This window comes from Strix uralensis, chromosome 10 (assembly GCF_047716275.1).
Source record: "Strix uralensis isolate ZFMK-TIS-50842 chromosome 10, bStrUra1, whole genome shotgun sequence".
NCBI lineage: Eukaryota > Metazoa > Chordata > Aves > Strigiformes > Strigidae > Strix > Strix uralensis.
Window position 1 is genome coordinate 19971395 of NC_133981.1, and position 24424 is coordinate 19995818.

A 24424-nucleotide genomic window follows, 5' to 3' on the forward strand; every position below is an offset into this window, starting at 1 on the left:
CATATCTTGAATGTTGATCTTCATGATGACTTCATAACAGTAATGGAAGAGGACAATACCCTGTTTATACTGGAATTCTTCAAGAATGTCATGTTTTGTACATTTTGTTTGCAGGGCAGTACAAGTATCTGGTTTTTATAGAGAAAAGTGTAAAAAGATATGGATTAAATTATTACGAGGGGAGAAGTAATTAATTCCTTCCCTAAAATAGCTGCTGTTCGGCATTGGGATATGAAGAACAAAATGCAATAATTTAGAAAAAAAAAAATTCTATCTTTTCAGAGACTTCATAAATTGTTATATTTTATTTCTTGTTTTCCACATCAGAAATTTAATTAGAACAGATTAAAAAATCACGAGAGAGTCTGCAGTTGACTTGATCTTCAGAATTTTTCACCCTCCTTTCTGAGGACCGTGCTTTCAGGAAACAAAATCACTGAATTGTCGGCGTTCAATAAGCCACAAGTGTTATGGGTGAAAGAAACAGTTGGCAATATGTAACTTGACCCAATTAATGGTTATAAAAGCTCTACTTTCTGTCATATAACAAAAGTCTTCAATATTAAACATAATTTGGAGCACCAGTTAATGTGTTTCCAAGTCTTAAATTCGATGACAAAAAATACCTGATACACTCTAACGGTATGAGAATGAAAGTGAGTTGTTTTGCTGCTGTGGTGAGGTAGCACTTTTAGTCAGCGTACAGTGAAAGGAACACTCGGTTATATTTACAAATCTGGCATGCAGTACATATCCCTTTTTTTTTTCTGTCATTTTTGTTGAGAAATATTCCTTGTAAAGAGAAAAATTCTTAGTAAAACAAATTAAAATCTGTTGAGTCATATGGATGAACCTGAAGTGGTTGGTCCCTGGCAAGTGTTTCAGAGGTACCAACATGTGTGAAATAAGAGGGGAGGGCAGAAATAACCTTCTTTTGAATCAATTGAATTTTAAATTCTTTGTTTATTCATGTCCTTTTAGTTCCTACAAGATATTCTCGACACGTTGTTTGTAGTTTTGGATGACAACACAGAAAAGTATGGGCTGTTGGTCTTTCAGTCTTTGGTAAGCTGCTGGATTTGTTACTTTATGGTCAGTAAGATTGAAGTTTCTTATTATTATGTTGCTAGTATTTTCCTTCTGTGAGATATGAAATATTCAGCTGGATCCAGCCTTATGTTTTCTGTAATAATGAGGTGAGGAGGGCAGGGTGACATCAGCAGATCCAAGGACAGCAGTATTTGCTGTCACTTGGGAGAAGCAAATAGCATCTAATAACACAGCTACTCACTGTTTAAAGAAACTCATGTGTTTCATTGTTCCTTAGCTTGTGTAACTTGTTTATAGAAACCTAGCAACAATGTGCAATTTCCTCTAGTATGGGTTCACTTTTTCATCTCCCACAGGTATTCATCATAAATCTCCTGCGTGACAGCAAGTATTTTCATTTCCGACCTGTGATGGACACTTACATTCAGAAGCATTTTGCAGGAGCACTGGCTTACAAGTAGGTTTTGTTTATCCGTCACTTCAAGAGATGGCATTAGCAAGCTTTTGCATGATGTCACCGTCAGAACCATAACCTTCGTGTTAGTAGTGGTTTAAAATTAGAACTACTCAGATGAAAGTTTTCTGGTACAGTTACAGAGAAAAGCTGCTGCATGTCACCTGTGGCGAAGAATGAGCAGACTTTGGAGTTTACCTTGCCATTCTCAGATGGCAGCTCTTAGGGTTTTTTTAACTGATGAGACACTGTCACTCAGCAACAACTCATTATCAGTCCGTACTAATGAGCTACCAAGACCATGCATATTTTTTGTCTTAAGGATGGGATATAAGACTTGTGTGAAAGCTTACAGAACTAATTGTAATTTCCTCTTCCAAAGCAGACAGGTATTCACAGAAGATGACGCTCTATTTGATTACAGAGAATGTATCATTTCAGTAGATCAGAAACTTAATTTTCACTGACATTTTGAAGATTTTGCTTTATTTTCTAGTATTTCTTTTGAATTTTGCATCAGAGAATAAGCCAGACTTCTGTAAGCAGTAACAGTTATCATTCAGGGTGGGTTTTTTTCCTTTCTTTTAGGCTATTTCTTTTGTATATTTGAGCATATCCTATCTTTGGCCATGGTAAACTATTAAGAACAGCTTATAATTGGTTTTGATTGTTTTAAGACATTCACTTCTTAGTGTAATTAAAAAGAAATATAAAAATATTCTGTCAATGGCAAGTAAAAGACTGTAGATACTGTACAACACTAGAAGGCATAGTCATGCTCAGAGGGTAAAGAGGTGTTCTGCTTTGTGTTAATTATCACCTCTTTCAGACAAAAAAAATGATTCTTAGTAGCCTGATGTCTGAAATAAAATATACTTTTAATATAACTCTTGAAGTTAGTCCAGATGGTATTGTGTACTTAGGAAAATAGATGCATGTATTTTCTTTGTGATCTTAGTTTCTAAAAACTTCTTAGATGAGATCTGGAATTTCTTATTTAAAAAAAAAAAAAAAAAAAGAGTATATTTGGGTCTTAGAACTATATTGCATGCCTTTATCAAAGCTATCTCTTTAATAACATCATTTTGATGTTCTCTTGATGTTCCTTATGGTCTAAGTCAATTACAGAGAAGAAATAATTTTCTGGTTTGAAACTTAACTAAAGGTATATATTATGTAAATTCAGTAGCTAGGACAGCTATAACTGACTACTGAAATGGAGTGAAATGAGACGATTTTATAGATTTCTCCCTAAAACCAAAATGTTTGTTACCTGACTAATTTTAAAATAGTGCTGAACGTTTGTCATCTTTTCACTGTTTGTTATATTCAGAGAACTGATCCGATGCTTGAAGTGGTACATGGACCGTTCAGCTGAGCTCGTACGCCAGGACCACATCCAGGAAGCAATGAGAGTATGTATTCAATAAACGTATTTGTGTGTCTCTTCCGTCTGTGACTACAAAAGGGCTGGGAAAGCTGTAAATAAAATCATGGGTAGTCTGGCACTGACTTCTTACTTGTTTAACCAGAATTTTATTTTTTTTAATATTTTGCCAAAATTTTAGTTTTAGGGGGAGATTCACTCTTGTGCAGAAAAAAAATGGAAGAATTATGTCTCCTTAAGTCCTTCTGAAGCCCTGTAGAGAACTTAAGTGGGATTTACATGGAGTATATATATTCACTGGCCATTTATATATGTGGTCTATACCTTGCATTTCAAGAAGCAGCAATTTTAAATGTATTAATGCTGTGGATCAAAGATACGCTTTTCATTTCTGGCTGTAACACAGCTTCATTGTATTACTGGTTGAAGTTCTAGAGAATTCTAAGAAGCAGATAAATAAGCCTTTAACTGGATGGAAGTTCTAACAACTGTTATTGCACCGGACCTGAATCACAGTTCGGTGATGAGAGTACGACCTCACAGGAAGGCACAGCTTTCTAATGGGGTGTGAGACAAAGGGAACACTTTTGGTGCCGTTACAGAGAAATCAGCATTAGTTTTAGCATGTGTAGTTGTAAAACAGAAAGATAATGTGTCAAGAACATAAATATAAGATTCCAAAATTTGCAGGAAGATATTTTTCTTTGAGTGAATGTCCATCTGTACCTTCTTACTCTGAGAAGGCTTGTGTCCAAACATTTGAGTCTGGGCACTTTTAGAGCTAGTAGCAGTGGCAGAGATTAGCACTTTCTTTTTCTCACTTTTTCATGTCAGTACAAATAGGTGAAGCATCTCACGGGTGAAGCGCGCACAGACACACACACACACACACACACATATATATATACACACTACTCCTTTAAATTCTGGCAACCACTTGGGAAAGTCAGAGGTGGTTCTTTGTAAATGTATTTATGCTTGTGTCTTGACATACATTTCAGACTTTATTATGGCTTTTTCTTTCCTCTTGTGATATTTTTGTTCTTGGTTTTGCCTCTTTTAGTCTTAGTCAGTATTTTCAAGGAAGTAATTTTTATTTTTTGAGAATCCTTGTTCAATTTGAATGGTATGGCATCACTGCCATCAACCAGCTTTCAAGATTTCCTGTTTAGATCATATCCTGATACTTGAGGGCATTATTTACAGTGTTTATTTTATCTTTTGTAGATATTTACATACTTAGAAACTTCTTTGTAATACTTTTCAACCACAGATTCATAGGGAGTGGTAAAAGTGGGACAAAGATGTCTTTTCAAGAAATTATCAATTTTCTCATCCTTTTTGTTTCTATCATCCTTACTTTTTTTTTTTAATTACAAAGAAACCTATTAACATTATGAGATGAGAGGAAGATCTCTATCTGGAATGGCTTCTAGAAGGTTTTCTTCCCCCCTCAAACCACTCATTAGTGCTGTATGCAATGCAGCAAATAGAGATCCATGATATTGTCCCTATGTGGTCTGCATTCTTTGAACTTCATAGTAGTCCTCTTCAGAAATACAAAAAATATGAATGCTGGAATATCTTTCAGAAGCTGTTACGCAACATACCATTTGTGAATAAGGTACATTCTCTCAAGGATTCCATGGCAGCTCTTTGCTTACTGGGAATCTCAAGTGCTTGCCTAGAAAGTAGCTGTTCCCTCCGTGAGTGAGGTCAGTTTGAAGACCTGACAGTCCAAGCCTTTCCAGGCACATGAATTATAATTACCCCCAGAGTTTCTGCAGACCTAACAGTGCATCCTCGACCACTGACACTGCTGTCACATCTTATTCAGACAGTTGCCTTTACATGTATATCTTGGAGGCCCAAATTAATGTCTTTGTCTTCTTCCATTACAGGAAGGTGATTGATTTCCCTTTTTTGTTTCCAGATTTTATTTCAGGCATTTGGAACAAGTTTTTACCAAAACCATAATCATTGCTAAAGTGTCATTACTGGTACTGCGTTCTACTGTTGGCAATTTCTGTGGTCTTGGATGACTTCACTATATTCCTTGCATTAGTAGTTCTTCAACTGAGAAAACAAGATAGCTCTCTGTCCCTTTTTCCCTGAATTAGCTGTTAAATGTGGTACCCTAAAGCAGGTGTTGAAATCTCTCTGCACTCTTTTTTTGGCTCTTGACTGCCCATGTACATTCATGATGTGTATGCAGAGGTCTTATAAGATTCTGATTTTCGACCTTGGCATTAGCAAGCGGTGCTCTAGACTATTTCTAAAATTACTTATCTCCCTCAAGACTGCTCTGAGTTCTCAGAAAACTTCTATGAAACCTGGAGGAACTATAACTGAAAGGATGTCTCTACATGTGCTAGAACACATGGCATCATGTTCCTTTATTATGCCATATAACAAGCTCCCCATAAGCTGCATCCAGATACTGCTCCTTGGAGAACTCCAACGAAGCGTCCATGTATGGCTCCACAGCAGTTTTACTTTCCCCATAGTCAAGGCAAAACATGAAGTGGTTGTAGGAGATACCCTTTCAGCTTCAGTTATCTTCCAGTAGTAGAATCACAGGTGGTTTTTGCCTGGATTGAGGAACCCACTGAAAAAACAAGACCATTTCTTCCTCAGAAGTCACATCTTCATATCAGTGTTTTGAAGCTGAACCACCCAGAACACGCATCAAACCTGTTTTAGAGGCTTCAAGGTACTGCACACCGTTACTAAGGGGCTTTACACAAATCTCACTGATAGGAAAGGGTCAGTCTTCCCAGCTGATTTCTTCAAAACCCTGAACATACTTTCAGAGCCATGCCAGCCAGGGAGCTACTGAATGAGAGATTTGGAATTACATTCTCAGCCCGCCTTTTGACATGGGACTATTCCAACTGCTTTTCTTCACACTTAAAAAAGAAATGTCAGTCTGTTGCTTTTGAGACCAGTCTGCCTCTGGATTTATTGGTTACCTCATTCGGAAATAATTACCGTATTTGGTGATTTACATTTTCTACAGTCTTGCTTTTTCTAGGAATACCAGAAAATTGCTGATGTAATTATAATTGTTCTACCTGGTCAGCCTGGCTGTGGGACTTGCTCCTTCTTTTATTGCTGATGCCTTGAACTTTGCCCTAGGTCTTTTATCTGCTCTCACAAGACTCAAATTGGTACCTTCACTTGAACCTTTGCACTTTTTTTCTTAAAACAGGACAGTAGATGCTTCTTGTACTTGAAGCAAGTACGCTGTTCTCTGGAAAAAACACATTGGACAGTAGCAGGAAGAAGTTTACTAGCTGCTCTTGAACAGTGAAGTGGATACTCAGACTACTGAAAATGGCTTTTATTCACTTTAGTCAGGACAGTGAAAGAGATTCAGACCTTCAGAGCTAATCCTCTTTACATACACTGTGCTTATGATAAGGTTACCCATTCTACGTACTCCAGATTCTTTCCTAAAGTAACCTTTGGGTTCCTTGAGTCAGGAAGGTAATCTGTGCTTTTTCTTAAAGCAGCTCTATACAAGATTGATTCATCTGTTCATTACTCTGAGCGTCAGGTATAGTTTGCCTTTTGTTTGAATTGAACAGACTCTCCATCTCATCAGCAGATGAGTCCAGATGTGCAGCTGTACTGTCCCCAGCTGTTCACTGGATTTATGAATGTACTACAGTAAAACCATCAAATGTTGTCTGAGCATAATCCCTGAAGGCTCAAGTGACACTAGTGTCTCTGAAGAGTATCTTTATCCATTAGACCTGCGGAATAACCACAGAAATCTCTCCACTTTTTTACCTCTGTTGTCATAGAAGCTTCTAACTGGTGCTGCTTTTGTCATAGTGGTCTTCTGGTTTAAATTCTCCTGGGACATTGCAGTCAACCACCAGGTACTCTGTGCAAGCTGAGATGTGCTGTTCCTGTGTTCACACAGTAAACATGCATACGGACAGTCACTCAGAGAAGAAAGGAAGGTTACTCAGTAGTAAGTGGAAGTTCTTTGAGCTGCGGTATCTATATGCACATTTCTTACTCCTTTTCTCATTTCTCCTGGAGTACCACTGGTCGAATTTAGGGATTGTTTGGTTGAAAGGAAATCAGGTTATGATGCTGTTTGTTCCATTTAAGATTTGCATGTGATGTACCATGAGTCTTTAGGTTGCTCGTCAGAGGCGAGTGGTGTGTGCTCACGTATTCTGTGAACATGCATACAGACTACATTTTTAAGAAACTTCCTTTAATTTGATACTGATTTTTTTATATCATGCCAAACATAATAGAAGTCTTGAAATTTATTTCGGTGCACTATGTCTTTAGGCACGTATATGCATCATAGCTGTGATTTTTTTTTAAGTAGTAAGAGTCAAAGTTAGTCCAAGTGCTGATTTGTGCTAACAGGACTTGGTTTGTGTTTTTACTATCTCAGCCATATGTCTGCAAGCACACTGAACTCTTCAGTTAACTGCCTTTGTGGGTTCTAGGCAACAGTTGAGGTTGTCTGTGCTAAGGATGTGGAGTGTCTCAGCCTGCTATTGCCTTTTCAACAGAGAATTACAGAATTTCATATATAAATCCTCTGATTCATTGCAAAACATAATCTCCACATTAAAGTTATGAGCTTTCAGGTTAGAATTATGGTTGTCTATACCAAATGTATAAAACAGCTTGTATGAGCACCTGCCTTGCTGTATTTGGTGTTAGCAGCAGAGATGCTAACCTTAAAGAGCTGACTCTTGTGAACCAATTGACCTCTGTCTGGAAACTATCCAGAAATATAAAGTGTTATTTCCTGATGAAGTTGTTTGGTGTAAGGAAGCTTCACAGGGAGAGGTTTTAGCGCAGAAGTGTAAATAACTTACTGCCAAGTTACTGAGGTTGCCATCATTCCTGAAAAAAAAAGGCCGTAAGTATCAGTGGCATTTTGAAATCTGTGATGACTTTGAGGAGTTTCACATTCCCATTCTCTATCCATAAAGCTGTAGCATTCTAAAGCTTACAACATAACATTGCATATTCCTGTGTGTAGTGTGGTGGTTCAATGAGGGGCATCTTATGAATGCAAAAATATCTGATGAGGGCAAAATTTGTACTTGAATTAACTTTCAGTTTTCAAACAGTGAAGCGAGACAAGAATACTTTCCAGCAAATACAGTGGACTATTACAAATGTTTCTGTATACACTATAGTTACTGAAGCTCCAGCATGTTTGTTTCCTGTGCTGAATTTTGAGGATGTCATCAAACTATGCATCATGTCTTCCCTTAATCCTGCTTTAATGGTGTATCATGTTGAGCACTAAGGGAAGGAGTGAAGTCCAAATCTCACCAATATTTAGTACATTTCAGTGTTGGCAGTTGTGTACACCAAATGATCAAAAAGGCCTTGTTGCTGTGTGGAATGTTACATTGCTCTGTTAGTGTCTGTGAGAACTTTTGATAATTTGGGAAGCTTGTTAAAGGCTGCATAGAACAATGTATTTTTCTTCGTTGACACTGCTGCCAAATAAGTGGAGTTCTGAATAATGCTATTTGCAAAATTTTAATTAAAGACATTTAGGTTGCAAATTCAGACTTAATCTGGACATGTCACAGAGCAAATTATCATTCTACTACAAAAAGATCCAATTTGCCAGTCTTTCAGGACTGCAGCATCTATCACACATTGTGTAACGGTGTTAAATGCCATCTTCTGTGCAGGTTGTTTTCCCTCTGCTGAGTGCTGTCCAAGTTTCATGTGTGACGATAAAAGACACTTTAACTTATCACAGCTTGAAGTAAAAAGATATTCACTACAGTACTGCTGCTTGCTACTGTTACGGGCTGCTAGAGGGCTTCACGTGCTGCTCTTGTCTTCTTCTGTTTCTGCATCTGCATTTGTTTCTGTTTGTACATGTAGCTGCCAGAGCTGCCAGAAATAAAGGTGAACCTTGCTGTTGTGTTCATAATGAAAAGTAGTAGATTCTCCTTTTACCAGGTAACCCTTCTTCTGTTCCACTGACAGTCCACTTACCTTAATCTAGATTAGCTAACTCAAGTAATTAAAGGTCAAATTTGAATGAAAATGGAAGAATAGCTTCTTCAGGCACTTACAGTCACTCTGCCAAGTCATGAGAAGTTTCTTACCTTCACCAAGATTTTCCTCAAGTTCTGTAACTCAAATTTGTCTATTTGACTTAAATGCATACTTTTTTTACTAGTGGCACATACTAGTAACAGAGTGTATTGATTGAGAACGGGTAGTTGCCTATGAGTAGCTCTTCCTTAAATGAATTATGTAACTTACAAAACCTGTTTTTCTTTCTCCTTTCTAAAGCTGAATAATTTAGTCGTTGTGCACCTAGAATCTTTCCTGGTTCTCTTTAAAGCTCCTTTATTTTTCTTTCTCTCTTTTTCTCTATCTTAATCTCCTTCCTCTCCTGCTCCTTAAGGCCTTGGAATATCTTTTCAAGTTCATTGTCCAATCTCGGATCCTTTACTCCAGAGCTACTTGTGGAATGGAGGAGGAACAGTTCCGCTCCAGCATCCAGGAGCTTTTCCAGTCCATCAGATTTGTGCTCAGCTTGGACAGCAGGAGCTCCGAGACTCTCATCTTCACACAGGTTTGCTATTTTCTACACTTTAACTGGCAAACCAAAAGGCAGCTATTTTCTGCACAGGTAGTGTATATGGCACATGACGATCAAATGCTAATAAACTGATGATACTGGAAAATGACATAGCCAATTAATGTTATTAGTAGCTTTGTACCACTTCACAGATGCAGGTGAGCTGAACTGTGGACTCTCAAGAGGAAAGTGACATGAGAGTACAATTTTGCTCTTCACAAAAGTAAACTGCATTTTCAAGAGTCTCATTTATATGTCTTATGGTTGGCCTCAAGGAATTTTAAATCCTTAATTGTAGTAGCTCAAGTCAATACTTATGATCATAGCAACATTAGAGAATTTCAACTGATGCACTCACAGTCAGATAAACTTACTTCCAGCATACTCTAAAATGACAGTCAGAATCATATGCAGCCTGACCACAAGCATGCTGTGATACCCACACTCACATTTAATACTTTATTTTGAATATGGCCCATATGATTTCATGCAGACTTCATGTGGCATTAAGATACTACTCAAAGCGAGTAAGGATGCTGCTAAGTTTTGTTTCATATTTTCAAGATCACTGTACTAAATTACATACTTCTGTGTTTAAAAGTTTTAAACAGAAATGTCAAATGTGTTGTGTGCCTCAGCTCACAGTGTCAAAATGGACCACCTAGAACTGCCTGGTAATATGAAGATGATTTGTAATTGCAAATTTACTATTTACAGATGTTTTGAACACCTACTGTAGTTTGGCAAAGAAGCAGTTGCTGTGAACGTTGCAACAGAACGGAGTGACTCCAGCGGTTAGGGGAGCTGCCAGCAATGCGATCTCTTTCTTAAGAAGCTGCTCTGAAAGATTTTGAGAACAGCTGCTCCAATCTTTTATTTAATCACTCGTTAGTGGGTATCATAAGATGAGCCAGGAACATGAGGAATCAGTGCACAGAATTTTGCAGACAAAGTGACAGCGAGTGGAAAGAGCCTTTTATGAATGGTGGCTGTTTAGGGTTCTCTGTTTTGTGTTGATCACAAATACGGACGGAGACTAGATTTGAGGATGGGGTTATTTTCCCTTTTCTCTTGGTCTTTTTTTTTTCTCCTCCTCCTTTCTCTCACTATGGTATTTCTTACTTCAGAATCTGTAAAGTCTGTCCTTGCTTAATCTTTGAAAAGTTTACTTTTTGTTTCCCCCTTGCCACTATGTTGCCCCTTGATCCCAATTGCCCCATAGGCCTCTCAGCCTGGAGGGCAGGCGAGCGGAGCTGGGACATGTGCCCCACAAAAGTGTGGTGGTACTTCAAGGCCGTCATTTAATTCTGTAAGTAACAATCCCCAGAACTGCAAAAGTATTTCATCATGGATGTTCCTAATTAATCCCTTTTCCCTTCCCAAAACCCTCTTTTCCTGCATATAAACCAGAATGTAATGTTTAAGTGGCTGGTACTTTAAAACAAGGAAATGTGGAATATTTCAGTTATTAATGGAACAGCTTATGGCATCTACACACCGAAAAGACAGTACTGAGGATGTATACAAGATTATATACATCAAATTGTTCAGGGGAGCCAAGGAGATTATGTACTAGTTCTGCAAATCTGGACAACTGTTAAATATCTACAGAAATGCTTGAGGCCCTAGCATAGTTGTCTTCACACTTGCCCTCTTATCCAGGATATTAGAGAGATCTCAGTATAGTTCTTTCCAGCAATGAGATTAAAACTGATTATGTCCTTCTTTCCAGGCAATTAGTTTGACATGACTAATGTTCCAGCATATTTTAGGGTGTTGTACAAAAAGGGCCCTTCAAGGAACTGATGAAATGATGTAGCTGTTCCTCAGGACGGCTCCAAAGCTTCCTACTGGATATTCTAAACCACAACAGAAATCCTTCTGCTTTATAGTAAGAAATAAGTTTAGGAGAACTCCTGTAAGGATTTGTTGGGCCAATATTGTAACATCATTTGTATTATCCCAAAGATAAAGATGATGACTGGGTATGTGGCTGTTCTAGCCTTCCAGGAGTACCATGAGCTATTTAAATGATTCATATTTGTTTAGTTTGTTAGTACATTGTATGTATGTAGCAACAAATAGGTGACAACACCCAGGAGGCTATGTGGGGTTTTGTGTAATCTGAATTGATTGTAATGAGACAAAATGTTGAGAGAGATGAAGAGTGTGAAGAAGAAAGAGGTAAATTTATATTTGGAATAATTTAATGGGCTCTACAGTGTTAGCTGTAAAAAAAACTTTGCTCAAAGACTATTAAATAGATATCACTGTTGTTTGAAGGTAAAGATACTTTGAGGAAAGACTTGGCAAAGAAGGAAGCTGTGTATTATATGGGATTAGGAGAGGCGTGCCAAGTGTTAGAGCCAGCATGGGAGAGATACAGAAATGTGTACGCAACACGAAAACAAAAAAATCTGTGAGGAGAAGGAGGACTTGCAGAATAGAAGAAAATCCTGATAGGTGGTGAGACTCTGGAAGGGCAAAACTGAACAGAGATCTGCAACGAAGTTTGGTAAATCTGAACTTCTGCAGGGAAATCAGTGTGGTTTGTGTGGAGAGCTGAATTCAGACATGGGAGGTGGAAACAGCAAGAGGGAAAATGTGCATGGTCAGGGGGTTGGATGGAAGTAAGACAGCTGAATCAAGTGCAGCAGTTCAAGACAGCAACCGTCTGTGAATTTAAGTAGTTATAATGAGGAAACAGGTATGGACCTTGAGTAGGCTGTAGAGGAAGAAAGAGAAGAATTTTAAAGCATTAGAGGTGTGTGACAGGTATGACACCAAGTCTGTGGAGCTTGAGGATAGGGCAATGCGTGGAATTTTCTACTGTAACGAAGAACAGTAGAAACAATTGAAAAAATGTGAAATAAGAGATGTTGTTGTGCTGATACTGTTTCTGCACTTTAAGAAACACCTTCAAGGATAGCTCCAGCTTACTGGAAATATCCATTAGTGCAAGAATCACGTGCACACTTACTTGCATGATGTGATGCCTCTTTCCCATGAAATTGCACCCCACCCCATTGCAGAAATAATGTCACATGAGAGTGCTGCTATGGTTAAGGGTCTGTCAACATGTTCTTTACTTCAGAATATTTTCTATAGAGTTTTAACTGTCTTAGGTAGTTGCTCGGTACAAAAATTTGGTATGGAACTCTAATCAGAAGCAAGTTTTATATTTATTGAAAAAAGTAAATCAACAAAAATGGACTATTTTCTGATCTCTGGTACCTCATTTTTTTTCTGTTTTATAAGCTGTGTCCTAAAGTACAGCCTTTTGAAGCTCTACAGTATGTATGTGCTCAACTTACTGTATTGCAGCAGTGCTTGATTTTTATGTACTACATGTGATCTGTTCACTATGAACTTTAGATACTGCAAAACATTAACACCAGCCATAGTGCACTATTCAGTAGCATTTTGCAGACCCTTAATTCAGTTTTACCGTTTCTGTTTCACTGCATTTAGCTGCCATCACAGAATTCCAAAGTTTCCGTTTCTTCATTTACTTTTCTCAGGCTGCTTTGCTGAACTCCTTCCCTGCTATCTTTGATGAGCTGTTGCAGATGTTCACTGTGCAGGAAGTAGCAGAGTTCGTGAGGGGTACTCTGGGCAGCATGCCCAGTACAGTACACATCGGGCAATCAATGGATGTTGTTAAGCTACAGTCTATCGCACGCACTGTTGACAGCCGCCTGTTCTCTTTCTCAGGTAAGACAGCAGTATCTGAGGCTAAGTCTTGCTGCCAACTAAGAGTAGGAACGTGTTATATGTATCTTGCAGTTGCTTTGTTGCAAATAATTTATTGCTGAATGCCAATAATCTTGGTAATTATTTATATCTCAGTAGCATCTTTGTTACATATATTCACTGCAGATACTTTGTAAGTTTCCCTGTGGTAGAAAATGTTTATAAATCCATAATGGATAAATTGTAGTTACTAAAGGTTGATAAAAATATATACATTAACAAATCAAGACAATTACTAAAACTGCCAATTCTCACTTGATACTTAGTGTTACTCTTCTATTGATGTCCTGGATAGGAAGGTCACCTTCTTTGCAGCAAGCTTATTGTTTGAGGAAGAGAAATGGGGAAATAAAGTTTCATGAGAAACCCACCATATTCTTTTAAAATATGTTTATATAACTTCAGTATTTCTTTAGCTCAGCATACTAGTTGTTCTTTAAGAATTAATTGAATGAAGAAGAGTTTGAAGACTGTGAGTTTTTCACACATAAAGGTCTCAATGAAAGAAGTTATGAAGGTAATAGTGGAAGATAAAAAACACCATCGGGCTTATCTTCTCTGTAGTAAGCATCTCAAGTTAGTGCACTTAGATTATTCTACTCAGTGCAAGGTGAGAATGATCAGAATCATGTTTAAACCATCCATTGTAATTGTTTATAAACATTTTTTTTCTTAAATTTGAAATTCATCTCAAAAAATACGAGAGTATAGAGAATAAGTAGATTAGTCCAAAGGTGTCTGTGAAACAGGCAGTGAATTTTATCTAATTACAGTTCATGGGCAAAAACCTCCTTTTCTATCTTCTCAAGAAAGCCAGGTGTAACTGGACCCACCAGGGGTCCAGGGCTTTAGTCCTTCCCATTAACCTTCATTTCTCCTTTACAATGATACTGGCACCTAATGATGCTCTTCCCTGCTGCACAGCACCATGACATCTCACTGATGAAGTATCAAAAACCAGAAATAAAGCTTCAGTATGGCGAGGCAGCTATGACTGTATAGGTGCCACATTTTCCACCCAACTATCCTATTCCTTCCCGTGGAAGTATGACCCAATACTTCCAGGTCAACAATCTCTCCCATGTCCTGTCTGCCCCTGGGAAGATGAATCTAGTTTCTAAAGTTATCTTTTGACTCCCTGCTCACCCCACCTACACTTCAGGTCTTGCATTTAAAGGAAGAGACATTCTCTTTTTCTTGCTTCCCATATGGTGATGACTTGTTTTCCTTCCGTCTCTCCTATCAGTCCGTTTGCTGACATCTTGCCACTTTTTTCCCTGTCTCTATTTTTTCCCCCCGCCCTGTTTTGGCTACTGTTTTCTGCAGCTGCTGCCTGCTCTCCCTTCTTTAATAGAATTAAGGTTTGCAAGCCAGCTAAAAGAGAAGGTTTCCAAGAGGCATATATTTATTGGAGAAGCTCTCCTAGCTGTGACAATAGAGCTGGAAAGCAACACGAAGTGAGGAGGGTTTGCACCAAGAAATCAGCATTAGAAAGTATTAGTGCACAACTGTTGTTTCCAAGTTGAATCACTACTGAGAACATTATGTATATACATATGACTACATAAATGTGGTCATTTATGAACTTTTGAAACTAGATGCACTCTTCATTCATTAGATACAGTTCTTAGAAGTGTAGTGTACTACAATCTCTACAATAGAAGTTGCACCAATTAATCAAACGTGCTGTATATCAGTAGGCTAGTTTGCATACCTAAAGGCTGCTGATTAGGATGGTTGAAATTTAATTTTCTTTTGGAAGAGCTGCAATCTGATTTTCGTTTTTTCAGAGTCCCGGCGCATCCTGCTACCTGTAGTTCTTCACCACATTCACCTTCACCTACGACAGCAGAAGGAGCTACTTATCTGCTCTGGGATCCTCAGTAGTATCTTCTCCATAATCAAGACTAGCTCTTTGGTAATCTGCTGCTTGATTTTTTTTATTTTTTTTTTTTTTTAATTGCACCACTGATTTAGTAAAATGAAGACTGAGGGACTTTTACAGTTTAATACAGGTTTTTCAAATATCCTTTTAAAAATGAAATTCTGCTAACTTTCTGTCAGCAGGAGAACATCTGAAATGAGGGTCTGCTTTTGTGCGTGTGACTCAGAGCATTCTGATTACACAGTGTTCTTGCTGTTAGGAGGGGGAAAAAGCATACACATTTACCAGGTTTGACACTGTTTAATTTTCTTCATCCAAGCCCAGAACTTAGATGTCAGTGGAGTTTAAAAGCTCTACACAGCGCTAGGACTTGTAGTTCTTCAGGAGACAATAACTAGCACTTTGTGATTCATGTTAAGAGAATACTCTAAAATTATCCAATCAATGAAATCACACTTACTTCTGGAAATCGCTGCTGAGTTTAAACACCCAGTTTTGATCATAATACTCTGATCTCAAATGGTAACTTGATCATTTAAAGCAATGCTCACAAACAGAGGGTGGTGAAGTTTCCCCACCTGACTCTAAAGGAGTGAGCTCATGGTGCTAAATAGAATTCATACCAATGTGTATTTCCATCTGCAAGTTACAGGTTTGTGTCAAAGGAATGAGATGAAAGGTATCACGGTAATAAGCTAAAATAATGCTGCCGTGGAATAAAGGTTGCTGAGCATGATTTGATGCCATTGTGTTCTAGAATGTATGCAGACCTTTGATTATAGATTTACCTTTATGGCTGTGACCCTGAATGTTTCCATCAGAGACTGATGAGGTAACTGGCATAACAATAGTATCTGGTACCAATGAGGAATTTGACTTGTACTCTCTTGAACCTCTGTTACGGAGCGCTCTATCAAAATGAGTTTGTGGTATGGCTGACTCAGCAGAACTGTCTTTGCCAATTCCATTCTCTCCAGTTTCTAACTGTCTGTTTGCTCACCACTTACTGTAGGAGGGAGATGTCGTGGAGGAGGTTGAGATGATGGTGGAGAGCCTCCTGGATGTGCTTTTACAAACTCTGCTTACAATCATGAGTAAATCGCAGTCTCAGGAGGCGGTAAGAGGGCAGCGTTGCCCGCAGTGCACAGCAGAAATCACTGTTAGTAACTAACAATCAGTTTCTATTTCCTGCTTCTCTAACCTTTGGTTCAGTCCCTCACCACCACTGGCACCTCATTATCATCTCTGCTGCATGAATGGCCAGGGCTTTGTCTCTTTCCCTTGATAAACCACAAATCCATCCCTTCCTCTGTGCAGTAGTGAGGTCTGCAGGAAGCAGTGGAGCTCAGGAAGCTTTGGTGGATTTCCAGGTTATTTTCTTGTTTGTCTTTGCAGCTGTGATTGAGAGTTATTGTTTAGAACTTGAGGCATATGCTAGCCGGGTCGCTGCCTAGGGCTTCACCCCTAAATGTGCCTGACCAAGGGCTATATGAGTATCAGGCTCTGATTCCTAAGACTGAGAAATACCATAATGCTCACTGGACAAGTCCCTTTACTTAACACCCTGGAGAGCTTCTGTCCAGCTTCACTAAGTATTTCATGCAAATGAAACACAACATACTTTTGAAAAAGAATTTAACAGATCCTAAGTCAAGTGAGCTGTTGAGCTTGGTGGAAGAAGAGGGAGAAGCCACCAGACTGCCAGCATAAGCCTAGGGGAAGAAATTTTTTCATTGACATGCAATGGAAGAGAAGAAAAAGAATAGAATTTTGCTGTTCAGCTTTGTTCTTTTTTGGATTTGTTGCCCTTTTCTATTCGAGCCTATTTTAGTCTATTTTTGCTTGTCAGAGTCTGTAATGCAGCTTTTGCACAATGTATGATGTTAAGCTGTTGCTCAGAACATGCCTTTTTTTAGACTTGCTTTTTTATCAAATGGCTGAAACCTCAGAGGTATTGTTGGGGGCAGATGTACACCGAGGTACACTTCTCACACAAGAGGAAAGGTTGTATCTTTCCATGTTAGCTCAGATAAAGTAACAAATGGTAGAATCCTAATAAAGAACAAGGCATTTAGTAGTTTTCAGATGTGTTCTTTGATACAAAACACGAAAGGCACTAGCTTGCTGATGTCCAGTAACATCTCAATTTCCTTTTACTCCTACCTTTTGTCTTAACTGTTATTTATCACATGCCACTCACCGAAGAGCACACCTTTTTTCTTAATGAAATTCAGCCCTGTAGAGTCTATTCGAACAACATATGTCAAAGCTTCTGGGTAGATGCTTGAGCCAATTAGAAAAAAAATTAAAATGAAATGGAGAGTCCCAAGTATAAAATCCCTTAGTATTTGTTCCTGAATTTATATTTCACAGCACAGTGATATGTGGAATCTTATTAGATACTGCTTAGAAACTAGTTTGTATATTTTCCAAATTAATTGCTCATTGTCAGAGAAAAAAAAAATAGTGTTGTGCAAGGGACTGGCAGTCAAAAGACATAGTGCTTACGTTCTTGGCACTGCCTTCCTTGTTACTTTGGATGGATTGCTTAACTTCTCTGTGCTTTGCTTTCAGATATGTAAAATGGGGGAGCTCATCTTTGGAAAACACTTTGGGATACTGTGGTAACTGGTTAGGGTGCATCTGCTTTGCAGGCCAGAAATGTAATTGTAGCTCATGTAGGCTTACCCAAACTATATTCTGAATATCTTACTGGAATACTGTTAGTACTGTAGCTATGACAGCACATAACTTGGTGAACACTAATAAGCCAAATATTTACAAGATTCTAGACACCTTTTGTAGGCCATACTGATCCCATGCTGTCATCACGATGCTGGTTTGAGTATCTGAGCCAATTAGTTTAAATAATTGCTGCTATGTCTGCATGAGCTGCAGTCACACCTTCGATAGACATAGTATATTAAGTAACTGGAAAAGGTGATTGTCAAAAACTGCATGCTTGGAGGACAATTCATTAATGTCTGTATTAATCATTTTAAATTATTTTTGTTTAGACTACAACATTGGTTAAAAGACCTTTAAAACTGGCATCGGTGGAGGAGGTGTATTCCTGTGTATTAACAGTAATTTGAGAACTGTTAACATGCAGTATTTTTAATCTCTGTGCATGTCAGCTTTCCTCTCATAGGCATTGGGGCCATTTCAGACCCCTCCCTTTATACCTTTACCCCAGGTTGAGTTTTATATTTATGAAATTTCAGATTGTCTGAACTTAAATAGTTTCTCATTTGGTCAACAGGGAGAATATGTCTCCTGCCTTTTATCTTTGCTTCGTCAGATGTCAGACACTCACTTCCAGCACTTACTGGACAACTTCCAGAGCAAGGATGAACTAAAGGTACAACAGAACATCGTTTTTGTAGGGTGATTCGCTCAGAATGGGAGAGCAGAGGGAATTCCCTTCAGCATTACTTGCTCTGCTAATCATTCCCATTCACTGGCACTCTAGTCATGGACCTTCCTTTCACCTTTATAATAATAGGTGTTGTGTTATAAAAACACTTGAGACCACAGGGCACTGAATTATCTTCCTAAGAGCAAATAAAGTTCCAAGATAGATGTTATTAGACGTAAAAGGATATTGTTATTGTACCATATAGAACATAGTCAAGAGGAACAGGTTTTTTTAATCCCATGAATGTAAAGTCAGTTGTTCTATAGCATTTCACTAGATGTTAAATATACATTGGAGTTTACTTACAAAGAGTGTTGATTTTGTGCCAAAAGAGAAATTTCAAGCCTTTTTGGGGATACAAATGTCTCTAGCAGATGAAATCTTTTTTGGGAAAGCAGAAAACTTACTACTCCACTTGCTGCATACTTCCCAAATTTGTGAACATTAGCTTAAATTATGGCTATTCGTGAGCAGAAGGGGTTGATGAGGGGTACAGACCTCTCTGGTGGCTTTTTTTGTCACTGACATTTTGAAATGGCATATCTCAAAACATCAGAAACTAGCTTTTCATCTTAACTTCCATAGGAAAGAGTATCTCTGACAACTGTCTGTTTAAAAGGCAGAATAATTTCATAAATAAAGACAAGATTTTATACAAAATGCTTTTGATTAGCATGGCACTCAATAAAATCTGGACAATCAGAAGAATGTAACATGGCAGGAACTTATGTTGCCTTAACAAATGAAATGGAGAAACATGAGAAGTCCTTTCTGAATAGGCTTTCAGCTTCTAAATAGTTCATGTGCGTATAGAAAGGCTGAATAAATCAGGGAGATAAATTTGGGATGATATAATTCTTACCTTTAGGTTGCAGGGTTCAGTGTATCTCAGGTTGATAATCTGAGATTACTACCTTTCAGGTAACTTTCAAATTGCTCATAGGAAAATGATATGGTAAACTAATTAATATTAGTTTTTAATAGATATTTTTTAAAGCTGTCTATAAACTATAGTTCTTATTTCAGACCAGGGAAAAGGTTTGTCCTTGAGCTGAAATTTGTCTTTACACCCATAAGGACAAACACTCATGTATCTCTGATAATCTAAGGATAAATTCCAGGAGTATCACAGAGGCTGAAGATTTTATACCCAATGTTTTTTCCAACTATAGTTGACCTAATAAAATACATTACTTTGTTTTTTTCCTTCAAATATTTCTGTAATAATATTTCGAATACCTTTTCTTGGATGGAAAAGCATTACGTTCACTTACCACTGTTACAGCTAGGCCAGAACAAGGTCAAAAATCAAGGAGCTTCTGATGCTTTCCTCTTAGCTCAGTTACACCAAGATATTAATCTCCTCCCCCTCCCCAGATTAAGGCATAATAGTAGGACAGTTTTGAAGAAACCTTGCACTGCCACTTTCTGTGATATCCTGATTTTGTGTAGAAGAAAAACCAAACAATAAAATCATAGTTTGCAAGGCCAACAACTTGGCATGTTTCATCCTTGCTGTTGTTCTTTATAGACATAGAAGTGCAGGTAGTCAAAAACCAGAAATGTCTTCAGGTTTGGGGATTTTTGTGGAAAGCAAAACTCAGCTAAATGTGTTTAAGAGATCTCTTCTGCTGCATATTGCCAGAAATGGGGTTTTCTGTTATTATTTTTAAAAGCATATGTAGTCTCATTGGGTTTGGGTATGTGGTTTTCTGTCAAATTTGGACCTAAGTGCAAAGAAATTTGGACAGATACATTAACTAAATGAATGCATAAATAAATTATTATGATCCCAGTATATTTGAAATAGCTGCAAATTGATACTGGAACTCTGGATGATAATATGAGAAGTCATTTACGATTATGCATGTAATGAAGTTTTTCATCTCACTGTAGAAATTAAGATTTAAAAGACAGCTGCAACTTGTTAAGTACATATTAGATGCAGACAAAACGAACAGACCCATATCCCAATATATGTTGTTTCTGTGTTTTTGGGTGAATGGCCTAGTAACACAAAGCTCAAATGGAGCACGTTTAGCTTCGTTGTCTTTCTTACAATCAAGAAAATAGATTAATCTGCAGCTGCAGGTGATATTTTTCATTTTTTTTCCCCTACGTGATAGGAGTTCCTCCTGAAGATTTTCTGTGTATTTCGGAACCTGATGAAAATGAGTGTCTTTCCTCGAGACTGGATGGTGATGAGGTTGCTCACCAGCAAGTAAGTAGGGAAGCAGGTATAAACTGCTGACTTTCTATATCAGAATTTTTTCTCCTCAGCTGGGCAGTGATGCAGTGTGTTTTATCAGTCTGAGGTGTGGTGATCAAGACAGGAATTCTGGAGTGTTCATCCTCATTCTGCAATTATTTTAACAGTCTGGACCAAACTGGGACTTCGGTATTCATTCTGTTCCTTAAACTCTATCAGTATGTACAAGTATCAAGAGTTAAAAGTTTAAACCCAAAGCTGAAGTAGCTGCATTGAGGGTAAGAGTGACACAGCAGCTATTGTAACACCTGGCAAGGGACAGCAGCCCACACTGGGTGGTATTGAGGCCTCTCAACTCCCTTTCTCAGTAAATTACTACATTAAATATCTGTCTCTTCTCATAAACATCACTTCTTAACCTACTAGAAGGAGGACTCAGTTAACTCTCTTAGAAAAGGAGGAGCAGACCCAGCAATGAGTTATTTCTTAATTAATTGTTATCTACCATTTTAATCCTTAATTTTATCTAATTTTCTTGCTTCTGATGGGTTAAATACTATGCCGTTTGGAACGGTAGCAGTGTGATGAACACAGGGTGGCTGGAATTATTTACTAGTTTCTTGTTTCTTTAGATAAACTAGCTATAGAATTACTACTAACTGACAACTGGAGGGGTTCCCATTACAAGAAGACACCATGGAAATTTGCCTAAAGGCTGATGCTCAGTTGAGTTATATGCTCTGCGAGTTGACCGTGCTAATGAAAAGTGAAAGAAGTGGATTTCAGTATTTCAAGCGCAAAGATTAAATGAAGTTCTGTGAGAAAAGAAAAATCCACATGAAAAGAGTAGTTACCTCAGATGCTGTAGGTCACCTAGTTCCCTTTGGCATAATTTTGCCATAAACCTTTAGACTGAATGGTACGTTTGGCAGTGCTGCTGGAAGCATTGCTTTCACATGAATCAGAGATGTGTCGTTTCCCTTGATACTGTTGTCGCCTTATATACATGTTAGTTATTAATCACATGCCTTGACTGCCTTTCACTAAGGTGTATTTAGCCACCTACAAACAAATACCAGGTAATGCAGAATTGGCAAAATACTCACAAATAGGTTGAGTTTAAGTGTGTGCCAGAAAAAAGAACCATTGTATAACCAAGACTCAAAAAGTTTGAGCTGTTTTCAGTTCCTCTTCTTTGAACAACAAAACAACCCCTTTCTGCTTAAAATAGGAGAAGGATGGGTGCATCCTTTTGTTTCACTGAAGGCAATATGGCCCAGCCATACAAAACAGACAGGAATTTAAATGCTCCTGTGTAAATTCCGAAAAATTATAATAATGATGAAAATCTTTAATCTTGTATCACTTAGTACAAACTGTTTACTACAGCATAGAAAGATAGGTGACTTCTGTGCGAATCTAGCAGTGATTACATGAAGAATGCTTGTCTCTGTATAGTAAAATCAGCACCGCCCACTGTAATGTTATACTCCAGATTCAAATGGTTTTTCTTTTTTTTTTTTTTGCCTGCAGCATCATAGTTACAACAGTTCAGTACCTGTCTTCTGCGCTGCATAAGAATTTCACGGAAACGGACTTTGATTTTAAAGTAAGAATTGATACTGAGAAAATGTTATGACATCTTTTTAAACTAGCAGTAACAAAGAAACAAAAGCTGTTCTCTACATTAGCTGATTATATTTGCAGCATTTATTTCAGTATCTGTGAGGAAGATGAGCTAACTGATAAAAGACAGGAATTTGAATGTGCTCCAGAATTGAGGGGGAAGTAGAGCAGATACACTGTGAGATCAAATCAAGAAAACTGAGCCCCTCATAAAGGAGACAAGTATCTTCATAAGCAGTGGAGCTAATGAAGCATGCTGTCTTACAGATTCATGCCTAATAAAATGCAGACTCAGGCAGTGCTTTTCCTGAAGTTGGAGCGTTCATGATCTTCCTCTCCCACAGGAGAGAAACACAGTATCTTAGAGAGTGTTTTCCCTATGGAGTTGAAAATGGGCAAATTCACTGTTACTAAGGAAAAGCTGCCAGACATGTACGTGTACACACACCATGATGGCAAAAGCCTCATTTCTTTGGGAAAACAGACCAAATTATAGGGCTATCATTCATGATATATTTCCTGGGTTTTTCTGAGGGATAAAACCTGTTTAGCCTAGAGAAAAAGAACAATTTAAAACTTGGCTGAAGTCACCAAGTTTTATTCATTTTTGAACTCTGGTGCTAAGAGGAAAGCCTAGTGGCATTACCTTCTTGGGGTTTTTAATCTTAGTTCCTACCAGGTTTTAAATAATCCATTGGTATCCGTAAGAGTTTAGTATCTTGATTACAAAAAGGAACAGTCTGATCCTACGTATAAAGGAATATATGTCTTCCTACACTTGTTTAAAACTTATTCCTTGGAGTTTAATGTTATAAAACTTCTTTCCTGTGTCACAGGTGTGGAACTCTTATTTCAGCCTGGCAGTTTTGTTTATAAACCAGCCAAGTCTCCAACTAGAAAATGCCACACCAGCTAAGAGGAAGAAGATTCTGGATAAGTAAGAACATGTTTTGCCGGGTTTCCGGCCTTTTCTGCCACCTCAAAAAAGAGACTTCTTTTTCTACCACAAGTCCCTATGATTTATTATGCAACTTGGGATGCGGTGATGCTTGGGAAATAAAGAAGTGGTCGAGTTGTTTTTCTTATGTTGACTTCAACGTGAATTTGATATTATTTTTTAACGTCACTGCCTTGTCAGTGTTTGTCCCATTAGGCGGTTGTCTGTCTCCTCTCTTTCAGGTATGGCGATATGAGAGTGATGATGGCATATGAGCTCTTCAGCATGTGGCAGAACCTGGGTATGTCTCTTCCTTTTCTGTCCTAGCAGCTAAAGCCAAAGTAGCCCCAGGTTTCTGTTGGAATTTTTTTTTTTTACACTTTTTGTAACATTGTAGAATACTTAGTTTCTCTTAAGAGTTGTAAAACCAGGAAGCCCTTTTCTTCCACCAAAAAACTCTCTTCTGTACTGTCTCATCATACCTTTTCATTTGAGACAATACATTCCTATGAATTTGAATGCTTTCTTCTCAAATCTGACAGTGGCAGGTTTTGGTTGTTTTGACACATCAGTGACGGTTTTCAGGTATTTGCAAATATTAAATCAGCTTTTTCCAATCCCTTTAACTGTGTTGCAGTCAGGTTCATATGGAGATATACTGTTACTCTCTGACTTTTGTCTGATCCATGGCTGTAAAGCAGAAATTTAAATCTTCACAGCTGTAACCAACTTTGTAATTACCTAGATGATTCAAATGCCAAAGTTGTAATGATTCAAAATTATAGAATCATTTAGGCTGGCAAAGACACTTAAGATATCAAGTCCAACTCTAAACCTAACACTACCAAGTCCACCACTAGGCCATAGCTATGTGTGTTTGATAATAATGCTCAGAAGGGGCATACAGTAAAGCTTCTTTTTTGGTGTCTTCAGGTATCTAGTATGCATAACAAATTCTACGTTACTACTTTAAAGAGAAAAAGGAATTAAAAAACAAAACAGAAAACCCAAACTAAAACCCACAAAAGCCCTGTCTGCAATAACAATGTTTGTGATAAAATTTCAACTTCTGCAGTTCATTTGACCTCTTTCTATATATCTTAA

At 37.9% G+C, this 24424-nt stretch overlaps 1 protein-coding gene across 18 annotated transcripts in view; it reads left to right on the plus strand.

Moving 5' to 3' along the window:
* DOCK3 (dedicator of cytokinesis 3) overlaps positions 1-24424 on the plus strand; it is a 220724-nt gene that overhangs the window by 151119 nt on the left and 45181 nt on the right. For 14 of the 18 annotated variants that reach the window (XM_074879567.1, XM_074879577.1, XM_074879568.1 and 11 more), the window contains exons 20-32: positions 982-1065; positions 1407-1507; positions 2838-2919; positions 9316-9486; positions 10715-10801; positions 13014-13206; positions 15036-15163; positions 16143-16289; positions 18393-18491; positions 20675-20769; positions 22291-22366; positions 23220-23320; positions 23563-23621. In XM_074879567.1, coding sequence (XP_074735668.1) covers positions 982-1065; positions 1407-1507; positions 2838-2919; positions 9316-9486; positions 10715-10801; positions 13014-13206; positions 15036-15163; positions 16143-16289; positions 18393-18491; positions 20675-20769; positions 22291-22366; positions 23220-23320; positions 23563-23621 — 1423 coding nt within the window. The remainder of the gene's footprint in view (positions 1-981; positions 1066-1406; positions 1508-2837; positions 2920-9315; positions 9487-10714; positions 10802-13013; positions 13207-15035; positions 15164-16142; positions 16290-18392; positions 18492-20674; positions 20770-22290; positions 22367-23219; positions 23321-23562; positions 23622-24424) is intronic. The other 4 variants (XM_074879575.1, XM_074879585.1, XM_074879576.1 and 1 more) reach the window with 2 other exon arrangements.